This window comes from Protopterus annectens, chromosome 16.part0 (genome assembly GCF_019279795.1).
Source record: "Protopterus annectens isolate FY-2018-M chromosome 16.part0, PAN1.0, whole genome shotgun sequence".
Lineage (NCBI taxonomy): Eukaryota > Metazoa > Chordata > Ceratodontiformes > Protopteridae > Protopterus > Protopterus annectens.
Window position 1 is genome coordinate 376,062,101 of NC_056750.1, and position 21,337 is coordinate 376,083,437.

At 42.4% G+C, this 21,337-nt stretch overlaps 1 protein-coding gene across 1 annotated transcript in view; it reads left to right on the forward strand.

Annotated features, from left to right (window-relative positions):
* Nucleotides 1–21,337, forward strand: part of ABCA2 (ATP binding cassette subfamily A member 2) — a gene marked incomplete in the record, with an annotated part of 2,505,641 nt that overhangs the window by 2,062,925 nt on the left and 421,379 nt on the right. The window contains 1 exon segment of the mRNA XM_044058216.1: nucleotides 3,733–3,907. Coding sequence (XP_043914151.1) covers nucleotides 3,733–3,907 — 175 coding nt within the window.

Consider the following 21,337-nt stretch of genomic DNA (forward strand, 5'->3'; position numbering starts at 1 on the left):
TAAAAACAAGTGCTAGTAAAATGTCTAGATGCAAGAATGCACTGTTCTAGAAGCAGCTGTATGTAAACAAAGTTAATGGTTTAAAGATAAATACATTTGCTAAATACAAACAAAGTGTTTCTTGTCAGAAAGGTAAGTTATCTGAATTTGTATAAATTATTTTACATACATGATAGGGGAACAGGGGAAAAGATTTAAGAAAAAGAAGGTTATCTCTTGATAAGCACATGCAAAAACATGAGTACTGCCACCTAGCGTGGTTAACCTGAATTTTATATTAGGTCATACCTGTGTGAGAACCTGTCAGTTTGAAGCAGTTGCTCCTATATGGAAAGACTGTGTCTTGTTTTGAAAATGTATATAGTTTTGCTGTTTTGGTGCTTGTTGTTTGGATAAGGGTGGTTGCTGTGAAATGCTTTGTTTGGAAAAATACAACATGAAGTTAAAAAGAGTTTTTAAGTTTAAGATTTATAGCTGACTTGCCTACCAGACAGTAATATGTTTACATATGCTGTTAAAAGGAAATTCATATAGAAAGGTAGTGTTGTATTTTAAAAGTGAAACTTATTTATACTTGCTGGAATGGCTTCATTGAAAATATTAACATGGAATGTAAATGGACTTGCAGATTTAGACAAAAAAAGGTTTATCTGGTAGTGCAGATGATTAAGGCTATGATCTTATAATGAGCTGCTTCCAGTGGTATATGGTTTGATTCCCTCAGCTTTCATTTGCCTACTTTGTGACACTGAGCAAGTCACTTAACGAGATGGTACTTTAGGGTGACCGAGATATTGGTCTAGGCTCCTCAGTGGTAACCTGCACTGCATACCTAGTAACTATGAACAAAGAGCATTGACTTATATCATGAATTATAGGATACACACAGTAGTAATAAAAGAGTTGCATCTGGACAGAAATGCACATGATAATTTGATAAAAAAAAGGATTCTGAGGAGAATATTCAACAAAATGTCAGGGACAAGGAGAAGGTGGAGTAATAATTTTGATAAGGAAAGATACAGTAGTGGCAGAGAAAGAAAAAGAAAATTATTAAAATTTATAATGGCAAGAGTTTACTGCATGGGGAAAGGGATTCATTTGATATGTTTTAATATTCTCCCTGAAACAAAAGTGTTAGAGCTTAGGCAGCAGGAGGCTGGAAGCAATTGGTGGAAACTATCTAAGGAACCAAGGTACTGGGAGCAGATATGTCAGGCATAAAAAGTAATAGAGTGGGATGTCGCAAAACAAATGCTTGAGTTGCACATTAGAAATTGTCTACTGTATCCAGGATTAATAACTGAGTATACACAGAGAAGGGGGGGGGGGGTAATGAATGAAATGTCAGCTTTGTAAAGTTTGTGATGGAACCAGAACTAGAAAGTGCTACTAAGAAGTAAATAATCAGCAGGGTATATAAGTCTACATGGCAGCTAAGGAGAGATTGTAAGAAGAGAATATACAGACAAAATACAAAGGAACAACAAAAAGAAATTTGCAGGGCTGCTACATATGCAAAAAAAAACAGTTTAGGATATTTGCTTGAAAGTGTCTGCATGGGTACTAACTCTGAGTAGACTCCATATGATTTTTGCACAAGTGAATAATATGAGCTAGAGATGTGAATGTGATGGAGGAGAACTGGAAACATGTTTTGGAGAATGTACAGGTCTGACTGAGTTTAAAAAAATCTCTACTAAATCACCTGACACAAGTGTTGGTGTTGAGGGAGCAAGTAGCAGTAAGCAAGGAAATTCATTTTTAAGGTAGATCCTAGGACTAGAAATGCCCTGACATCCTAAGGCCTTATTAAGTTTAACAATCTGGGACAGATTCAATAAAGCAAGTGTACATGTAATGTATTCAGTACAATTCTTATCACATTTTTTGTGCTTTCTAGTCACTCAGAAAGATTACATTAAGTGTACATGTAGTCTACACTTTGTGGTAACCTTTATGAATCTCTATCAATATTTAAAGCTGCAGGAATATCGGTAGGAAAACTAAAATTAATAGGAAGAAAGTGTGAGTTATGTCTGTGTTATCTGTTTACTCAGAACAGTGTACACTTAGTGTAGGCTTTATTGAATTTGGCCCAATGTTTCCACCCAAAAATCACAAGAAAACGAAAAGCAAAATATATACCAGCTGCAGAAGATGTACTAAATATTATGAAAAAATGAAAGAATTAGATATGAGATGTTTGGGAGAAGGTAAGAGTAAATTGTATTTAAACAAATAATGACTGTGGGAATGGTACATTTAAAATAATGTTCAATAGTAATAGTGTAAGATAGCTGGCAGGAATTATATAAATAAGAATGACCAGTTTCAGTGATGATGAAGTGTATATACAATGTGGGGTGTGTTAATGGAACTGTTACATGAATTTTACTTATTGTATATGAATTAATTTTGCACAATAAAGTTTGAAATTGAAAAAGCTGTGTTACTAAAGAAAAAAAAGAAAATGCAAGACCAGTTTAAAACATGTAACTTGGATTACAGACGTACATGATGGCACTGAGCAATCTGTGGATTATGCAGGAGTGATTAAAGACCATTGTAGTGCGACAATAGTAAGAAGGCTCTGGCTTGTAGTACCACAGCAATTGCACTGGTGAAAGCTGTACGCAAATGTGGCAGTGTAAGGATGTTGCTAATAGAAATTAGCCATGTGTACTTCACTCACTGTGGATGGAACAGCAAGGTGGAACAATACAAACAAAACCTCTCTTGCAAGATTAGGAGGGAAATCAGTAAAAAGTGATATTGTCTTTTTATGGTGTGCACCTATTGATGTTCATGGCAGGAGTGGGTCTGTTAGTGCTATGGTAGGTAAGTACTATGAAGCTATGTGCGTATGGGTGTGTCTGTGGGTTTATGTGTATAGGCATGGGTGTGGGTGTGTGTAGGACCTTTCTTTGACTGGTCTTGGTGTGTACCCTCACTCGTGTGTGTGTGTGGGGGGGGGTACCAGTAGATCTCTGTGTAACAGTGCTGCTCAGGTTGGTAGAAAGAACAGTAACACAGTTGCTTCTAATTGCCCAGTGTCCAATTCAATGAATGCTAATTCATCAGTAATGAGTTTCTGTTCAGTGCAGCTCCTTCATGTCTCTAAACTGCATTTTACCACTTTAGCATTATTAGGGTGCTCCAGCAAGCCCTAACAGCACAGCAGCAATTGTTCAACTGAATCCCACTCATAGTTTTCTCAGGTACATTACAACTGTGCCAAACTGTTATGGGTTTCTGCCACAAATATAATTCAGTATTTTATTATTTTCTGTGTATCTGTATGCATAAGTTTGCAATTGCTGTGGTGGTACAAACTAGTATGGATACTTGGGAAAAGAAACAGAAAAATGAAATGGTTGCTATATTCTGTACCAAATTTAAAGCAGCTAGGTATCAAGGAGCCTGACCTGATCTAAGTGAAAAGGTTCTAGCATGTTCTTCTCATAGGGTGTCCAAATGAGTACCCAAGGAATCATTTACTGTTTGTGTGGAGTTTCAACGATTGTTGTAAAGTTAATGTTTTTCTGTATCCTGCTGTGTTCTGATCATTTTAAAAGCAGGTCCTATTGTTTTGACTCTATTGCATGTTTTAAATTACTTGTTATGTATGTTTATCCATTTTCTTTTATGTGTCTGTACATTATTAACAGAAACATATCCTGTATAGTCATTTTAATGCTATTTGTTTTGCATTTTTCTGTTTTTATACAGACTACAGGGCACTGACGTGGTGATTGCTATCTTCATCATTGTAGCCATGTCATTTGTACCGGCTAGTTTTGTAGTCTTTCTGGTAGCAGAAAAATCCACCAAGGCCAAGCACCTTCAGTTTGTCAGTGGCTGCGATCCAGTTATCTACTGGTTGGCAAACTATATCTGGGATATGGTAAGTGACATTGGTTACAACAAGCATATGGTAGAGTAATAGAAATTCATGAAGTTACAGATGACCAAATGCTAGGAGAAACCTAGCAGGAACTTGCTAAGCTGTGGATGTGTGTGTTAACTACTAGGAAGTTACCAAATGAGGGCTGTTAGTTAGCAGAAACTAGAAGGTTTCTGTAGGAACTAACTGTACTCTAGATCAGAGAGAGGGCTGTGGACCAATGGAATGAACTACTGGAATAGATGGTGGAGCTGTTGATTAATTGACACGTTTCTCTATGGCATTTTGTTTGATTAGAAGGCTGTTCAGGTTTATTGAACAGATGGGGCTACCAAGGCACAGAACTAAAAGATACCCCCCCCAAGTGCTTTTAAACCAAAGTGACACCCGTGACCTGCCACTACCGATTGATAGTGACTACTATCCCAACATTAGTGGAAGTTGAGAAGGTAGTTGCTGCCTCAGTGAAGGAAAAAGTAATGGGGATATCTTTTATAAACTGCAAAATATAAAGCTTGAGTAAAATAAATATATAAAAATTGTTTAAAAAAGCTGCATACTGTGATGTGTCTTAGAAATGTACAAAAGCTAACTAAGTGGCAGCATTTTAACAAACTGACAGGAACTTAATAAGCTGTGGGCTGAACTAAGAGCAGCTTATCAAATTATGAGCTGTTGTGAGCTAAAGTCATGAAGTTGTAGCCTTTTCTGAGTTAGCTGTGGACTGCTATGAGTTACTCTACCAGGAATGCATCAGGAGTTTAATAAGCTGCTGCTTGTTGTGATCTGCAGAAATTTACAAAAGCTTTCACGCTGTGTTTTTCCTGAGTTAGCAGAAACAGCAGGAGCTTACCAGATTGTGGGCTAGTGTACGCTGGTGTATGCTAGCCGTGGACTAGTGTCTAGTGGAACAACATATCCAGTAACAGTGAAAGAAGACTGTGTGTGCTGTGGTTTAGCTAAATTGCTGTACTAGTCTGCAAAGGCCAGCAACAGTGGGGAATTAGCAAGTTACAGGTACCACTGCTTACCAGGGTGGTGGACCAGCAGATATACTTGCCATAGGTGAGCAGGCACTGAAGATGTATAGAACTCTATTTGCTGCTAGCTAGCAGGAACTGAGGACACAAAAGCCTTTTTTTCTGTTCTTATACTTTTCATTTATATATTGCTGCACATATTACCAGAAGTGTAGTTTATTTGAAAAACAAATAAGTATTTTACTTTTACATTATCTTCAAAGACTATGAATAGTCGTGCTGGTATTGTGTCCAAAGCTGACATTAGTTCTTTTCCTGAATCTGTTTTGGAGCACACTTTTTTTCTTACTCTTGAGGGAGTTATAAATAGTTCTTCAAACTATGAATGAGAAAAATCATGTCTTAAGAAACGCATTTCAACAAAACCTGGCCAGCTTCTCTTTTCAGCAAATCAGACATTGATAAATGATATCTTACAAAGAAATTGAGACCCCTTCAAAATTCTCATACTTGGGGATGGGGGGGTCTGCACCATCCCACTGTTTACTTTAATCAAACCTAAGTCTAGTTTATCTTAATTCAGCTCTGTTGGTACAGCGGAATAAATCTTTGACTTGGACCTGGGCAACTTGGATTCAACCAGCAGTTCAAGCATCTTTAGGATCTGGCAGGGGGAGGAGAGGAATGTTAAGGTTTAGCTTGATTGTCTGTCCTTGGGGGAGGGTTAGGAAGCACACATCTGGACACACACTTTGTGGCAGATCTGATCACTGGAAACTGGGGATCGCACAGAGGTGCTGTCTACAAGAGGGCAGGGCCTTGATTACTTTGTAAGCGGAGGCATGAACTTCAGTCATAAGCCAAATGCAAACCATCATTTGGATGCTTCGGTCATGAGCAATGGGACCGACGGGTATAGGCATGAATCTTCAATGGCTGCCTGAGTGATGGTTTCTCTGATTAGTTCTCAGGGGATAACTTGATGGTCAGTAATCAGTGGATGAAAAAAGGAACTGACATACCTCTGAAACAAAAAAGTAAGTAGGTTTTCTGGTTGAACCAAAGTATTTTCAAGTATTCACAGTATGGGCAAACATAACGTAAACTACGATGCTGGCCAGATTTCTGTGAAATCTCTTCCTCAGTTAATGTACTTTATTCTTAATCCACTTTCTGTGTATTTGTAGTTGAGCTTATTTTCCTTGTAACATTTGGAATCTCACAGAAGAATGAGTAATAATAAATCTGATTAACTTTCATATTGAATGACTGCTACCTGTTCAGTTTAAATGCCAGTTTGGGTTAGACATAGAGAATCCGTGATGCTACAGTATCAGAATAAGACTTTGTTTACACAAGATTTATTTATCTGGCAAGTAGGTGAACTGGATCAGTGGTTTCAGTTTCCAACCAAGTCATTCTTACATTAAGGATCACTTACAGATTTTTTTTTAACATTTCTTAAATTAAAAAGAAAGGTGCATATGTATTATCGCAACCAGATTTCCGAGGTGCGATAATTCATCATGTTTCTGTGGAAACAAGTTGCTTAACCTAAAATGGGGTCTGTAAAGAAGTAGGTATTAGTTTGTCACAGCAGGAGTGAGGCAGGAAGAGGAGAAATGTTGAAAGTTTGTACTTGTGGGTCATGCGCTTCATTTCTTCCTCAACGGCTCACCGCTTTACAATTCCAGCATTCCGAATTACCCTGTTAGCTAAGGGAAAGTGACTCATGAAATACACACTGAGTGTTTATGGTCAGTAGTCACCAAAAGTGAAAATGCCTGTAAGGAAGAGTAAGTAACAGCTCAGTGCTTGCTCGGGGAGTGCTGCCTTTCTCCGTAATGGCAGACTATTTTACAGAGGTTGCATTCCTGCTTGCAGAGCGTGACTGTTTCCAGTGCACAGTGCTGTATGTATACTAGCACTTTGTAAAATAAATGGTTTGACTGTTTTTTAAAGGCAGTACAGTTTTTATCAAGTCCTGTGTCATACACAGCAATTAAATACCATTACCAAGAAAAGGGGCAGGGACTGATGTCTGTAAATCTCCACAAACAGAACGGCACTTTTAAATCAGTAGTTCCAAATTACAAGTGAATTAACATTCCTTCTGAGAGTCTGGACTGTAACTAGGGGTGTGTAACAACTCATCAGATACCTGCAAAATGAGATTTCAAAAGAAGGGGGTCAAGTTTATGTCAACGAGCCATGGTCCTGACTCCTTGTCTGGCTGGGAACTTTGCATGAGTTGTTACATTAACGACTACAGACAGACAAGCAGCAGTCAAGTGTGTAGGTCAACAGGGGATGCTACCAGGGAAGAGGAATTTTGCTGTTATTCCTCTTCCTGTATGCAAAAGTTTCTGACACTATAATACTTAAACAGTTTACACACCCCTTGATAGGTTAACAGACATGCCCCCAGATTTACTAAACTTCCGTGCAGGACTAGCTTAGTCCTTCACAGAAGCGCCCGTTTAGGAGCAGGATGGCAGCATGCAATGCATATTAATAAGGTACACTGCCCAAGCTCCTAGTCTTACACGGAACATGTATGAGTGCAGGGGGCATGTCTGAAAGTAGAGCTCTCAGAATAAACATGCCCCTGCAATGTAGAACAGCAGAAAGGGGTAAGAAATGAGCGAGGCTGCTCATAAGTGTCCGCATATCCCCACCAACAGCCCCCATGTCCAGAACAGCAACTGTGCATATAAATAAATTAAGAAACCCTTTTATTTACTTTTTTTTTTTTAATCCGAGTACAGCTAACTGTAGGTGCGCGGGTGTGCCCTTTGCTTAGCTATGGTTAAAGCAGCTTAAAAGGCTGAAGAGGATAACAGGGAAGATATATGCAAATGAAGCAGCACAACAAGAGTGTAGTGGGCAGAGCATTCACCTAACGAGCAGGCATTCCCGGTTCGAGTCCCACTGCAGCACAGTCTATTTTACATGGCAAAGCACATTATAACCAACATGTTTGTTGCAAAACCCACTAAGCAACATATATTTATGAACTGAAGTACTGCAGGAAATGCACATGTGAATTGTCAGTGTCATAATGAATAAGACACTAGTAAGAAGGTCTAAGCACAAATAAGCAGTAGTAAGCATATGTAAGCACTAGTAAGCGTGTTTAAGGGTGTAAGCACTGCCTACACAGATTAAGCAATGTGGAAGCTAAATGAGTATAAGAAACTGTAACCTGAAGTTAGCAGTGCTTACCGCTGTGCAAACCCGCTTACAACTGCTTTAAAGTGCCTTAATAACTATGTATCCAACGGCCCATGTTCTGCCCAGCAACAAAATAAACCTCCTCTGCAAGGATCGAACTCAAGACCGTGTACACTACAGTCACAGTAGTTAACCATTAAGCCATCGTAGCAGTACACTAGACTGAGGTTTCAACAAACAAATCCTCACCATAGGAAAGTCAAACTGAATATGTGAAAGGAATCTATGTACAGTGTGATGTTGTATAACCTGCTACATAACATAAATATGTGAACTGAAGTACTGCAGTAAGGCCAGATGTGAGGTGTTATTGTAATAAAGTGTTGAAGTCCCCAGGATGACATACAGTGTATGTATACATGAATCACGGATACCAGACACATATATAACATGTAACGAATAATAAATCAATGCCAAAAGAAAAATATAATGCAAATTAAATATTAAGCGATGCTAAGCATTGCACAGCTCTGCGTACTTGGTGTAAGCAATTTGTAGGCTGGCTAACTCAATCTGCCCAGTGGAATACCCCTTTAAGCAATGCCAACATTAGGTAAGCAGATGTGCCCATAGCTTAGCCTTTTCAAAACCGTCCAATCACAGGAAAGTGTGGGAAATCAGGCATATTTAAACCCCACAGGCGTGAATACGTCCCATAACTGGTTGCAGCTCCCTACTGTAGGCAAAATGGCTGGAGCTTAGGAAGGCACTCGATTTAGAGTGCAGCACTGGAGCACCCAGGAGTCCAGATTCATGGTATGGCTCCTGGTAAAACACCATGAGTAAGAGATTACTGCAGGGTCAATACCAGGGCTCTCAGTAAAAAGTGGAGGCCTGGGACAGTCTCAGCCGTGACCTCACCAGTGCCACTGGTATCCCCTGGACTGGTGAGCAGGTCAGGCATCACCATGCTGACCTGTAGGGGTGAAAGGGGGATCTCTTGGAGCAGTGGATCCAAGAATCAAGGCAGATGGCTGATGCCCCAGCACTGAGTAAGTACTCATTCTATTATTTAGATAATGATTGCCTAGCTTGTGTATACTATGGATAGGTAATGGCTAAATATCACTGTATTTCCCTGGCAGCTGCAGATGAGTGGGCTGCGAACCAGCAAGCCCATGCTGCTAGGTTGCAAAGGTTGCGTCGCGAGGCAGGTTAGTAATAATCTTGCATGTACTGTCATAAATAAGTATAACAATTCTAGGAAGTGTTGTACCAGTATAAAAATGTATTGTGTATGGGATGTACTGAATAAACTAGACAATATGGCAGGAAGATGGTCATATAGGTTGTGTGGAAATAAAGGTGTAATATCTTGTGAATATAAGTATAACCCCTGGAGTGCTTGTGTACATTCTGCTGTCATATGTTGTTGTTGTGATGCATTCTATAAATAGTACTGTTGTATTAAGCAGCGTTACCCCACACTGTTGAACGCAGATAAAATGTGTACGGAGCTCAGCATAACAATATTGGAAGTCCCAAGAGGTCAGTCATATTGTACAACTGAGGGAGACTTAGACAGAAAACATTGGAATGCTTCACATGAATTCCCTGATGGCACAGTGTGCTGTGATGTCAACTGTAATATTTTTACCACACACAACAGGAGTTTGAATCCCGGGAGTGGTAGTATGTTGTATGCATTATCATGCCCCACAACTGTACAGAGTTTGTTGGAATGTTCAGATAGAAAGCTGTATGCATAATTAGATCCAACAACTGTACATAATTTGCTAAAATGTTCAGGTAGTAAACATAATTATAACCATCAACTGTACAGACTCTGGCAGAATGTTCAGGTAGTAAGCTGTATGCATAATCATACCTCTCAACTGTTCTGATCTGTCCAGCATGTCCAGATAAATGTCCCAACTCTGCTGTCCAGAAACCTGTTCCCCTGACAAATTAGTGTGATGATCCAAGAAATGTAGGCAGCTTTTACTGACACATAACTGATAGTCAGACCTGTACATAGTCAGAGAATGTATATGAAAACAAACCTGCCATTGTAGCATCGCACCCAAAGTGTATGATAGCTATTCTCAAAATATGTCACATTAACACCTGCATCCTGTCAAGCCGTGACCAGAGTGTGTGCCATAACAGATTGTTAGGCATGTGTATAACATCAACATGGAATCTGGGAGTATGTCTAGAATTTGTAAGGTAGTGTTAACAAAGATTTTCTCCACAGCTATAACAGGCAAGAAGTGTAGATTATAGGTACAACACAGTTCACTTATATACTTGTCTACAAGCATGGAATCTGGGAGTATGTGTAGAAATTGTCAGGTAGTGTTGATAATGATTTTCCCAACAGCTATAACAGGTAAGAGGTAAAGACTATATACGTAAGATGCAGTCCACGTATATAGTAATCTACAAATATACCATTGTACAAAGTAAGGACATTGGGTAGTGTAATAATACATGTAAGGGACAGATCACTGCAGTGACTAAGAAAGTTGTGAAAACTACAGGGATATATTAGTTGTTAATTGACCTCTGTCTCTCACCCCAACCATTTGTGCTATAGTAACCTAATTACACACCTCAATGGGTACGTGTACACTCCAAATTTTGTTGGGACATATGTCCTATTAGTGTATAAATATTCACATTTGGTTCTATGCATGTGTCATGTTAAATACTCCCATATTGGTGGCCTGTTGCCATCAATGAAACCTGCATGCTGTTGTAAATGGCCACTGTTGTCCCATATATACATGTGTTCTGCTCGCTCTGCAACTGTTGTAAATCTGATATCTTGGGTTAGTGGGAATACCTATGCATGCTGTTATAACTAATCCTGAATGCTGTTGACTGTTGCTAACTGATATCTTTCTTAAAACTGCAACACCATAGCTCATATGGGAAGACCAGTCCCTGCAGATCCACCTGTTCCTCCTGAGCTGGCCATGGCACCAGGCACCAGCACATCTGGGGCCCAGCCTGGGACCTCCTCCTCCATTGGCTCTGCACCACCTTCAGGTGTAACTGCCACAGGGGATAGGGCTCAGCCCCCCCCCGGGAGCGGGGGCGGAGAGGTACCTGTCACCCACCGTTAGGTCTGGGCCATGGTGCGTAGCGAGCTTTACAAGGGAGATTTGAGACAAGCTATGCCAGCTTGAGGGCTGCGTGGCGCAATTAGAGGGTGAGCCTGCCCCTCCTACCCAGCCCCCAGCACAGCCACCTTTGGGGCCGTGAAGTTGCAGTGGTAACTGTCCATGGGTGGGGACCTCAGTCCCACTGTTTCCATTTGGGGCTCATGGGTTTGCGACTTCCAAACACCCCTCCCCATCCAAGGTGTTTACCCCCCACATGTGTCATATACCACCCCTGTATGCATCTGGTTTGTCTTGTCTGTTAATCTACCAAACGTACCTCCCTAAATATACCTACTACCTCTCCCCAACATCCCACTCTCACCTGAAAAAAAAAAAGGACAATTTGTTCCCAAAAAAAAATCTCACCCCATACATAGCTGTTCATTTCACACGTGTCCACTGGACACATGTAATCTGGTCTAATTGGCATCATAACTTATTATTGTTGTCCTCACCCCCACCCAGTAGTTTGAGTGTTCAAATCTACCTCCAAATTCTGTGTATATGCACAGCTGTTGCTGTAGAAGAAATGGGCAGTTATGGACCTTCCCTTCACCTTTCCTGCACATCCCTGGCTATTTTCCCTACTGTCTTTCCCGCTTTGTGCCCTTTTTCTCACCACTTTCCTATCAACACCTTTTTCTTTTCTTTTAAAGAAATTAGTGCAGGGGTAAGCTTGAGTAAGCGCTTTTAAGCAGCAGTATGCAGGTTTAAGTCTGTTTGCATGGGGGTAAGCACTGCCTACACACATTAAGCAATTTAGAAGCTAACTGAATGTAAGAAACTGTAACTGGAAGTTAGCAGTGCTTACCTCCGTGCAAACCCACTTACAACTGCTTTAAAATGCCTTAATTACTCTGTATCCAATGGCCTGTGTTTTGTCCAGCAACAAAATAAATAGCCTCTGCAAGGCTCAATCCCAGGACCATGCACACTGTACACAAAGTGATTTACCACTAAGCCATGCCAGATGTACATAAATCTGTTTTCAGAAATATAACATCCAGCCTTGTCATGCAACAGTACAGAAAATTTATACCAACATCTAGATGTATGTGTGTGTGTAAATATATTAATATTCTAACAGATACAGCACATCTATATATGTAGATATATATATATTTAGAAATATATACATATATATATACATATACATATATATATAAATATATATGAACATATGTACATGCAAATGCCTACATCTACACATATATATGTCAACACCTATATGTCTACATATACACAGCAAGTTACATATATGTACTCAGATATATATCTCTGTAGGTATATACTGACGTAGTTATAAATATGTAAGCAAATATATATATATATATATATATATATATATATATATATATATATATATACCTATAGAGGTATATATGGCCATACATCTGTAGATAGCAATGGTAGATTAACAGAAACATATATATCCACATGCACCGTTAATGGGGTTGAGAGGCTCCAAATAATATATGTCTTGTACGAATTGCCATACCCCCCCCCCACAGCCAAACATGTCTGCCCTGCAATACACTACCAAGTGTTGCAGACCCCATAACCAGGACCTGACATGACATGGGCACAAGATGTTAACAGTACTAAATCCCACCTGTATGATGTCAGCCTGGTATTCATAACATATGTAGTACAGTCTGGCTCACATAGGAAATGTAAAATGCGGAAGCTATCAACATCCCCAGGATACATATACACAGACACATATATGCAGACACAGATATACACACACACATATACATGTGATTACACATACATGCACAGCGATATGTACAGTAAGATACTTATGTAGCAGGCGCACACAATATGGCACAGCCACTATGGCTACAGTTAACACCCTAACAACTGGACACTGGATGAGCCACCCATACAAATGACATTCGTTGCCTGCAACATATACCCACAGAGAGGTCCTACGATAAACACCACACACAGGTTTGCAGACATGGAATACCTTTATTTGTGTACTATTACAGATTTATATGCCATGTCATATAGCTGTTCAGACACTGACATCCCTATAAACAGAGTAATGCAGCTGTGAAACAGTTATACTAATACAGTAATCTGGAAAGGTCCACAACTGTTGCTGTCCAGGCCAAGCCCTTCAATTCGTACATTAGTAAAGACAGACTGGGCCACAGGATACCACACAATCAACAGTAAGTGATGCAGGTGTATAGTCCAGCAGCCTCTATCTACACTCTGTACACAATCACTAGGTGGTAAAGACTTCAGTTGACCAAATGGGATGTAACTGTTACATAACAAGGCATAACTGACACCATCACAGGCACACTGGCAAACAGAACAGTCTGTATGGCAGGAGGCAGTAGGCCTGCAGTAACCCACTTTATGTAAGTAATGTCACGATAGGTGACATGTATGGTACTGTACATCCAGATACCTTAAGGAGGCTCACCCCTGATACCCCCACATGTTGTAACAACCTAGGTTATGTATGGTGCATCCCCCCTAGACTCAATAATACAGGACTGTATACCACTGTTACATACACTGGCCTCTGGAGTGCATGTGGACACACATGTATTGTGCAGGTGAAGCCCACACATATATGGCCCAAGCCCCCACCGTATGTGTGGGAGATACAACAGCAGTGGACTGTTGGCAGGCATGGCAGCATGGTATACGTATATGTGCATATGTATCTCTATCTGTATATGTATATGTCTGGGTTTGTATATGCATATCTAGGTACATATACACACCCATCTATATATGTCAATATGTACATGTGTAATTATCTGTATAGATATCTGGATAATCATATGTACATATATATTCACCATATGTCCTGAACATGGGGTGTAGCCCTACACCTCAACCCCAATAGTCCCACCTTTGTAGTGCAAGGGGATGTCAGACATGTATAGCAGGTATATTAGAAGACTATTGCTATTGTAATAGGGATTGTCTTCACAGACATAGTGTGTGTGGGAGGTCACACCTGCTTTTCACATGTACGCCACTGGCTACTGACAGGCATCCTAAGGACATCATAGTATAGTACCGCTGCAAGCACGTAATGCTCTTGTAGACTACAGCATAGATATTGGCCAATAGATGTGGACATTCTGACACACTCTGTACAGTCCAGAGGTATACACAGAACCCCTTAGTGCAGATCATGTAGACCAAGCCTGGCAATATGGATGTTAACAGCCATGTAGATGGGTGTAACACATAACGACTGGTATACATTCATCCCCATAGGTTATGCATTCACACACCTCCATCTGTACTGACACATAATAACTGCTGGTACAGAGGTGCCATGGTGGCCACATACTACCCACTAGATATTGACATACATTTGTACAGCATCCCTCCGCTCTGTCTGACATACATGACTGTTAAGGGAGGCCCGGCAGCAATACATCTGGAAAGTATCTGGACATGACATCTCACTGGGTAAGTACATTAAGCTGCTAGGCATGTAACAAAGCACTGTGCAGGCTACAGGCAGACTGGCCTAACACTGGCCTACATCTCCTATGGGGGAATGCACTTGTACCTGCATATATAGCAGGCTCTACAGGCATGTCACAGCACAGGTTAAGATACACCTGTGTGAACGTGCATAACCACAACCAATGTGAACACAGCCACAGCCACATATGGTAAGCTAGCATAATGTTACAGTGTATGGACTATCTGTTCAACACCATCCTCATATTTGCCACTCACTAACCCTACATATACTGGGCCACTACACAATGTAGTCTGATGGCCATCTGTAGTATGGAATATGTGTGTGTGTATGGCCCTACAAACATGTAAGCCAATATGGTAACATACAGTGGAGCAGCATGTAACATCAGATAGGACAGGACCTAGGACGATGTCATCTACCACAGTCTGTACACAGGCCAAGGTACATATTAGCAATACACACACTGTTGGCATTCACCATAAGTGCACAGACCTCAGTACTGCACAAACAACCACAGAATGTCCAGGTCATGTCATCAAATATAACATGTGTAGCAGTCTGATATCTCACTGGCTTGTTATCAGATATGATGACACTAATGATGGTGTACAGCACATATACACCTCTTAATGCACGGCATATGTACAAAGGTTGACAGAGTTGTGGCTGGAAGCACATATACAGGGCCAATATTGACATGTTGCTGTAATAGCATCATACATTTACTGTTGTAACAGGGTTTTGTTGCAACATATGTCCTATGAAGGATATGAGGTCAATAACTGTCACGGCTTGCACCATCTACAGACTGCAATCCTCACACTACCTTCTGCAGTTCACAAATAGATGCTCTGTGGGTAACACATGAAACCAAAGGCACAACACACTGCACGGTCTGCAGATGACCCTATCTATATATGTCATAAAAATAGAACTGACATGGCAGGTATTAAAACATGTAGTACAGCCATATTCACACACACACTGTTAAACCAACATTACTCCAAATGCAGTATAGCAGCACTTACAGTCTGTAGTCAGATCAGGCACATCCTCCTCCTGTGTGTTGCCCTGTTTCCATAGTGTATGTTGCTAGAGGTGAATCCCCAATCCATTTGAGATACTGTTTGCCAAACAACAGATCTAGTTCCTGCTCACGGTGAATGAAAATGGCCAACACCAACATGATGTTCCTAGATATTGGAGTGTGTTTCCATGCAATTGGCTATGGGAATGTTACCACAGCTGTTCCACATGCAATCAGCTAGGGGAGGGCTGCAATATGTGCAGAGGCCAACAGCTGATCATGAGCATCACTTAAAATGCACATGCTGCTGTCTAAGAAAAGCAGGTGTAGGTCTCCAAGACCACCAGTGAGTGTGTGAGAGAGGCAGACAGAGGCATTGACAAGTCAGGGAGGGGTGGGAGAGTAAAACCTAAGCATGTTTGTGTCACACACCTACCAGCACAGGGTATCAAACCCCTGACAACTATGTAGTGCTACCACAGTCCTATGTATTTTTTGGATGTGCCACATAGGTTACCTGTTGTGGAGTCCTCAGAACATATATATGATGGTCAACGACATCTGCAACAGGGATATGGTAGCTATACGGTAGGTGAAATACACTTGCCTGTCCGCATGAACAGGTGCCAGTGTCAACACAGTCACACTCTCACAGGGACGCACACACATTGACACACTTGGCAGGGCCAGGGATACAGCTCATCACTAGTGAGATTGCCACAACACATTACTGTGCAGGTATCACATGCACCGCATGGGTGATATGGAGGTTATATGGGCAAAAGGTATGGGAAGGTGTCTGGCATGCTTCAGTATGCCACTGAGGGTTGTAGTGAGTGTGGATGTGATCATACGCATCATACAATCCACACACAAACACACAAGGTGCTAGTACTGACATGCATGGGTGCATTTCTGCATGGGTATGTGGTGGTCGACTGTACCAGATGGCTATGCAAGGCTAGGTGATGGGTATACCTTGGCATCAGGCCACATGACAATGGTCTGCATTGTGGCTCGGGGCTGTGGTTTCTGCATTTGCCCACACAGGTGGGTATTGTATCCACCATCCAGTCACCTGGGTGACTATTGTGTGTGGCCAGTGCTGTGCATTGCTTGCCATGTATGTGTTCCTTAGTCCATGACATGGTCAGTGTCTGAGATGTGCACACCTTCCATATGCATGTGCAGTGACATGTGGAACTGTACCTGAGGTGTCGGACCCATGCTGAGTACACAGATTATCATCAGATGTGCCAGTCTGTGCCACCTGTGGCAGGAACTGGTAATGGACAGCAGCTTAACCCTGCACCTACATTGATAGCATGCTAACAACATTCCCTGGTGTCAGTGGCAACTGTCCATACAGGGCATGTTTTCAGGCATGGTATGTCCTTTGTGGGTTACATGTGATGGCACCACAGGTGTTGCAGGTGTCCAGTGGGGAACATGGGGAAGGTGCACTATCTGCATGTATGTGCCTATTGAACAGGTGGACAGGGTGCCATGCCCTCTGTAGGCCACTACATTCACTCCATAGTTACTATCAGTCGCCAATATGCAGTGTACTACACACATGTTGGCTGTTGCCTCGGCATGTGTGTGTTTGTATGAGACATGGGTGGAGACTGCGCTCTGGGTAATACTGGGGTTGCTGACTGTGATTGCCTGGCCTTGATGTCACAGTACATTGTGATATATACTAGGGCCACCATATAAGAAATTTGCAAAACCCACTCCGCATTGGGCCCAGGTGTCACACACTCACACCCACCTCCACACAGGATACGAGTTACAAACACACACACACACCTGTCATGTCTGGGAATAGAACCCCTACCTAACTAGTTTATTACACTCAGTTATAGTACGTGCCACGGAGATTAATGGAGTACTGCTTCCCCAAAGGTGTATATCACATTGGCTGACATCAGCAGGATTGCCAAAGTAGGCCATTTGAAATGTACCAAGTGTGACTAGTCTAAAATGCATTGCTCCCTACACAGACATTGAAACACACACAAAATATCCACAACCGACGTGTGGTTATAGAACCCCTAACAGAGGTCTATATCACACTACAGCATGAAACTGTTATAGGACGCACCACAGGGATTACTGCAGAGCTTCTTCCCCAAAGGTGTATTTCACAATGAATGACATTGCCAGGATTGCCTAAGTAGGGCATTTGACATGTACTGAGTGTGACTAGCCTAAAATGCATTGATCCCTACACAGACATTGAAACACACACAATAGATCCACAACCGACATGTGTGGGTATAGAACCCCAACAGAGGTCTGTATCACAATACAGCAGTACGCAGTTATGGCACGCACTACAGAGATTACTGGGATACATCCTTCCCAGAGGTATATTTCTAGGTGGATGACATTAGCAGCATTGCCGAAGTAGAGCACACAAATTGTATGGAGTGTAACTACCCTAAAAAGCATTGCTCTCTACACAGACAGGGTCAGACACACACACACACTTGCCAAGTCTGGGATTAGAACACCTACCTAACTAATTTATCACACTACAGCAGTATGCAGTTATGGGACGTGCCACAGAGACTACTGGGACACAACCTTCCCAGAAGTGTATTTCTAGGTGGATAACATCAGCAGCCTTACCAAAGTAGAGCATTTAAATTTTAGGGGGTGTGACTACCCTAAAAAGCATTGCTTTCTACACATACAGAGTCAGACAGACACACACACACACACACACACACACACACACACACACACACACACACACACACACACAGTTGCCGAGGCTGGGGTTAGAACACCTACCTAACTATTCTATCACACTACAACAGTACACAGTTATGGCGTGCGCTATGGAGATTATTGGGCTACAACCTTCCCATAGATATATTTCTAGGTGGATGACATCAGCAGCCCCAAAGTAGAGCATTTAAATTGTAGGGGGTGTGACTACCCTAAAAAGCATTGCTTTCTACACAGAGTCGGGGACACACACACACACACACACACACACATGCACACACAGTTGCCAAGGTTGAGATTAGAACTCCTACCTAACTAGTTTATCACACTACAGCAGTATGCAGTTACCATGGAGATTACTGGGATGCAATTCTCCCAAACGTGTATTTCACAGTGGATGACCTCAGCAGGCTTGTCATAGTGGAGCTATGGGGAGGGCAGAGTGTGTGCATGGGCCATAACCCATTCATCTAGGGGTTGACATGCTACATGCAGGCACAACCTGGGTCATATTTCACAGGTACGTGTATACAGCTGCTAGATGTCTACTTCCTTGAACAGTCATGTTGCACAGCTGGCACGTGCACCACATATTCTGTAATGCTGACAGATACCAGTGGCTACTATCTGCAGTGAGTGACATCTGATCCTCATGTGGTTGTGGCCCTTTGGCTGTATGCTGGGTGGGACAGGCCTGGATGGCTCCTTGTCACAGTCACCCTCTTCCACATATCTATGTATGTCTACTTTTGGCTTATTATAGTGTGTTGTCCTTACATATATGCTTGTATTCCTATCCACTGTGTGTGCAAAGCATGAGTGGTGCATACTGAGGAGTGTCTGCACTAACATCTGCAGCTGCCAGATATGTCTGGTCCACTGGTGTTTGCAGATATGGCCTTCATGTGTTTAAGTGTGTGAGCATGACCAGTATGACCTTTCAGTATGTTGATGACTGACATTGCCTTCATTTCTCTAAGTGTGTGGCATGCCCAGTATGGCCATCTGTACTGAATATGTGGATTGAGTCCAGGTAGTTTGTACTGCAGTGCTGACCTTTGTGTTGTACACCTACAGGTAGTATGCTGTCTCTGCAGGGTATCCGTCGACCATTTGGCATGTACATTACAGGATTGTGGGGGGGGGCACACATGACTGTTACTATATTTCTACGTAGGATGGGGGGCACACCTGACTATTTCTACATTTATACACAGGATTGGGGGGGCACACCTGAATGTTACGACATTTCTACGTAGGCTGGGGGGAGCACACCTGATTATTTCTACGTTTCTACACAGGATTGGGGGGGCACACCTGACTGTGGCTACATTTCTATGTCTGATGGAGGGGGTGCACCTGACACTTGTACACATTTGCTAGGACTGTACACTGTATTGATATATTGGGTACTCCATTTCAGTCTGTAGTCCTACCTATCGTGCTGACTAGAGGCATACCGGTGTACTACAGAGCTTAGCTTTTAATTACGTACATATTCGTTTCTGACTTCCTACCCTTCAGAACTGACATCCCACTGCCTGACCTACTGTAGTCTGTCTGTGTAGACCTGGGAGGGAAGTTTACCCATAGGCCTCATTCAGAGGCCATAGCACAGCCTTTGTTTGTGTTTGTCTACACCTGTCTTGCTGGCTGTGACTGTTGTTGGGTATGTGACCCCCCCTGACTGGCATGTGCGAGTCACTTACCTTGTGGTTGTCCCAGTATTGAGGGTGGTGCTGCAGGGCTGCTTATGTCTGATGCATATAGCACAATAACTACACATGGTTAGGCACAGGGAGTGTAATGTTTGGCATCACCTTTACTGTATGTGAGAGTCAGAGAGAGGTGTTATTCCCTGGGTCCCTCTTGTGTCAGTGTATGTGCTATGCGTTGCGTCTTTGCCAAGGCCAAGGCATACTGGGCACACCTCCTTCTGCCTACTGGGGCAGGCTCAGGTTGTTCCTCCTCTGAGTCGCTCTGGCCTGAGCAGGCCTTGGCAATGGTGGGGGGCTGTGTGACCCTTCCCCGTGCTGTTCCTGCTGCAGCTGTTTCCGCAGGATCATATTGTGTAGCATAGCACAAGGACAATTTGGGTACATGTAGCTGGTGAGTACTGCAAGGCTCCACTGGATGTGTCCAGGCACTGGAACCATGACTTGAGCATCCCAAACACACACTCTACTATAATTCTGCTCTGTGCGTTTGCCTCATTATGCAGTTCTTGTGCGGGTGTGCATGCATTTCTGATGGGTTTCATCAGCCATGGCTCCAGTGCGTATCCAGCATCCCCCACTAGGTGACCGTCAGGGATGTCCCCATTGGCAAATCTCTGGTGCAGTTGCATCAGATGCCAGATGTGGGAATCGTGATAGCTTCCAGGGCAGCCAGCACACACATTCATTATTATGCCCTGGGCATCGCACATGACCTGGCAGTTGATGGAGGGGAAGCCCTTGTGGTTGATGTAGACCCTTCCCCTCTCACCGGGTGGTGCTTTGATGCATATGTGCGTGCAGTCTATAGCACCCACTACCTCAGGGTATTCTGTTTGGTGGAACAGTTGCATATTGCTTGCCAATGCCTCATAGGTGTTGGGGAAATATACGTGCTCACCGACATGTGCTGACATGGCATCCAGGAACTGGTGGAGTACCCTGGATGCTGATGCCTGTGAAATCCCCATCATATCCCCAGTTGGCCTTTGGAAGGTACCTGTAGCTAGTATTCTTAGGCCTACACATGCCTTGGTATCCACTGGGATGGATTCCCCTCTGTTAGTTCTGTGTGTGAGACGTGGCTGGCAGAGCTCAACAATTTGCTGTAGGAGGTCCCTGTCCCACCCTATAGCACTCCACTATCTCCAGC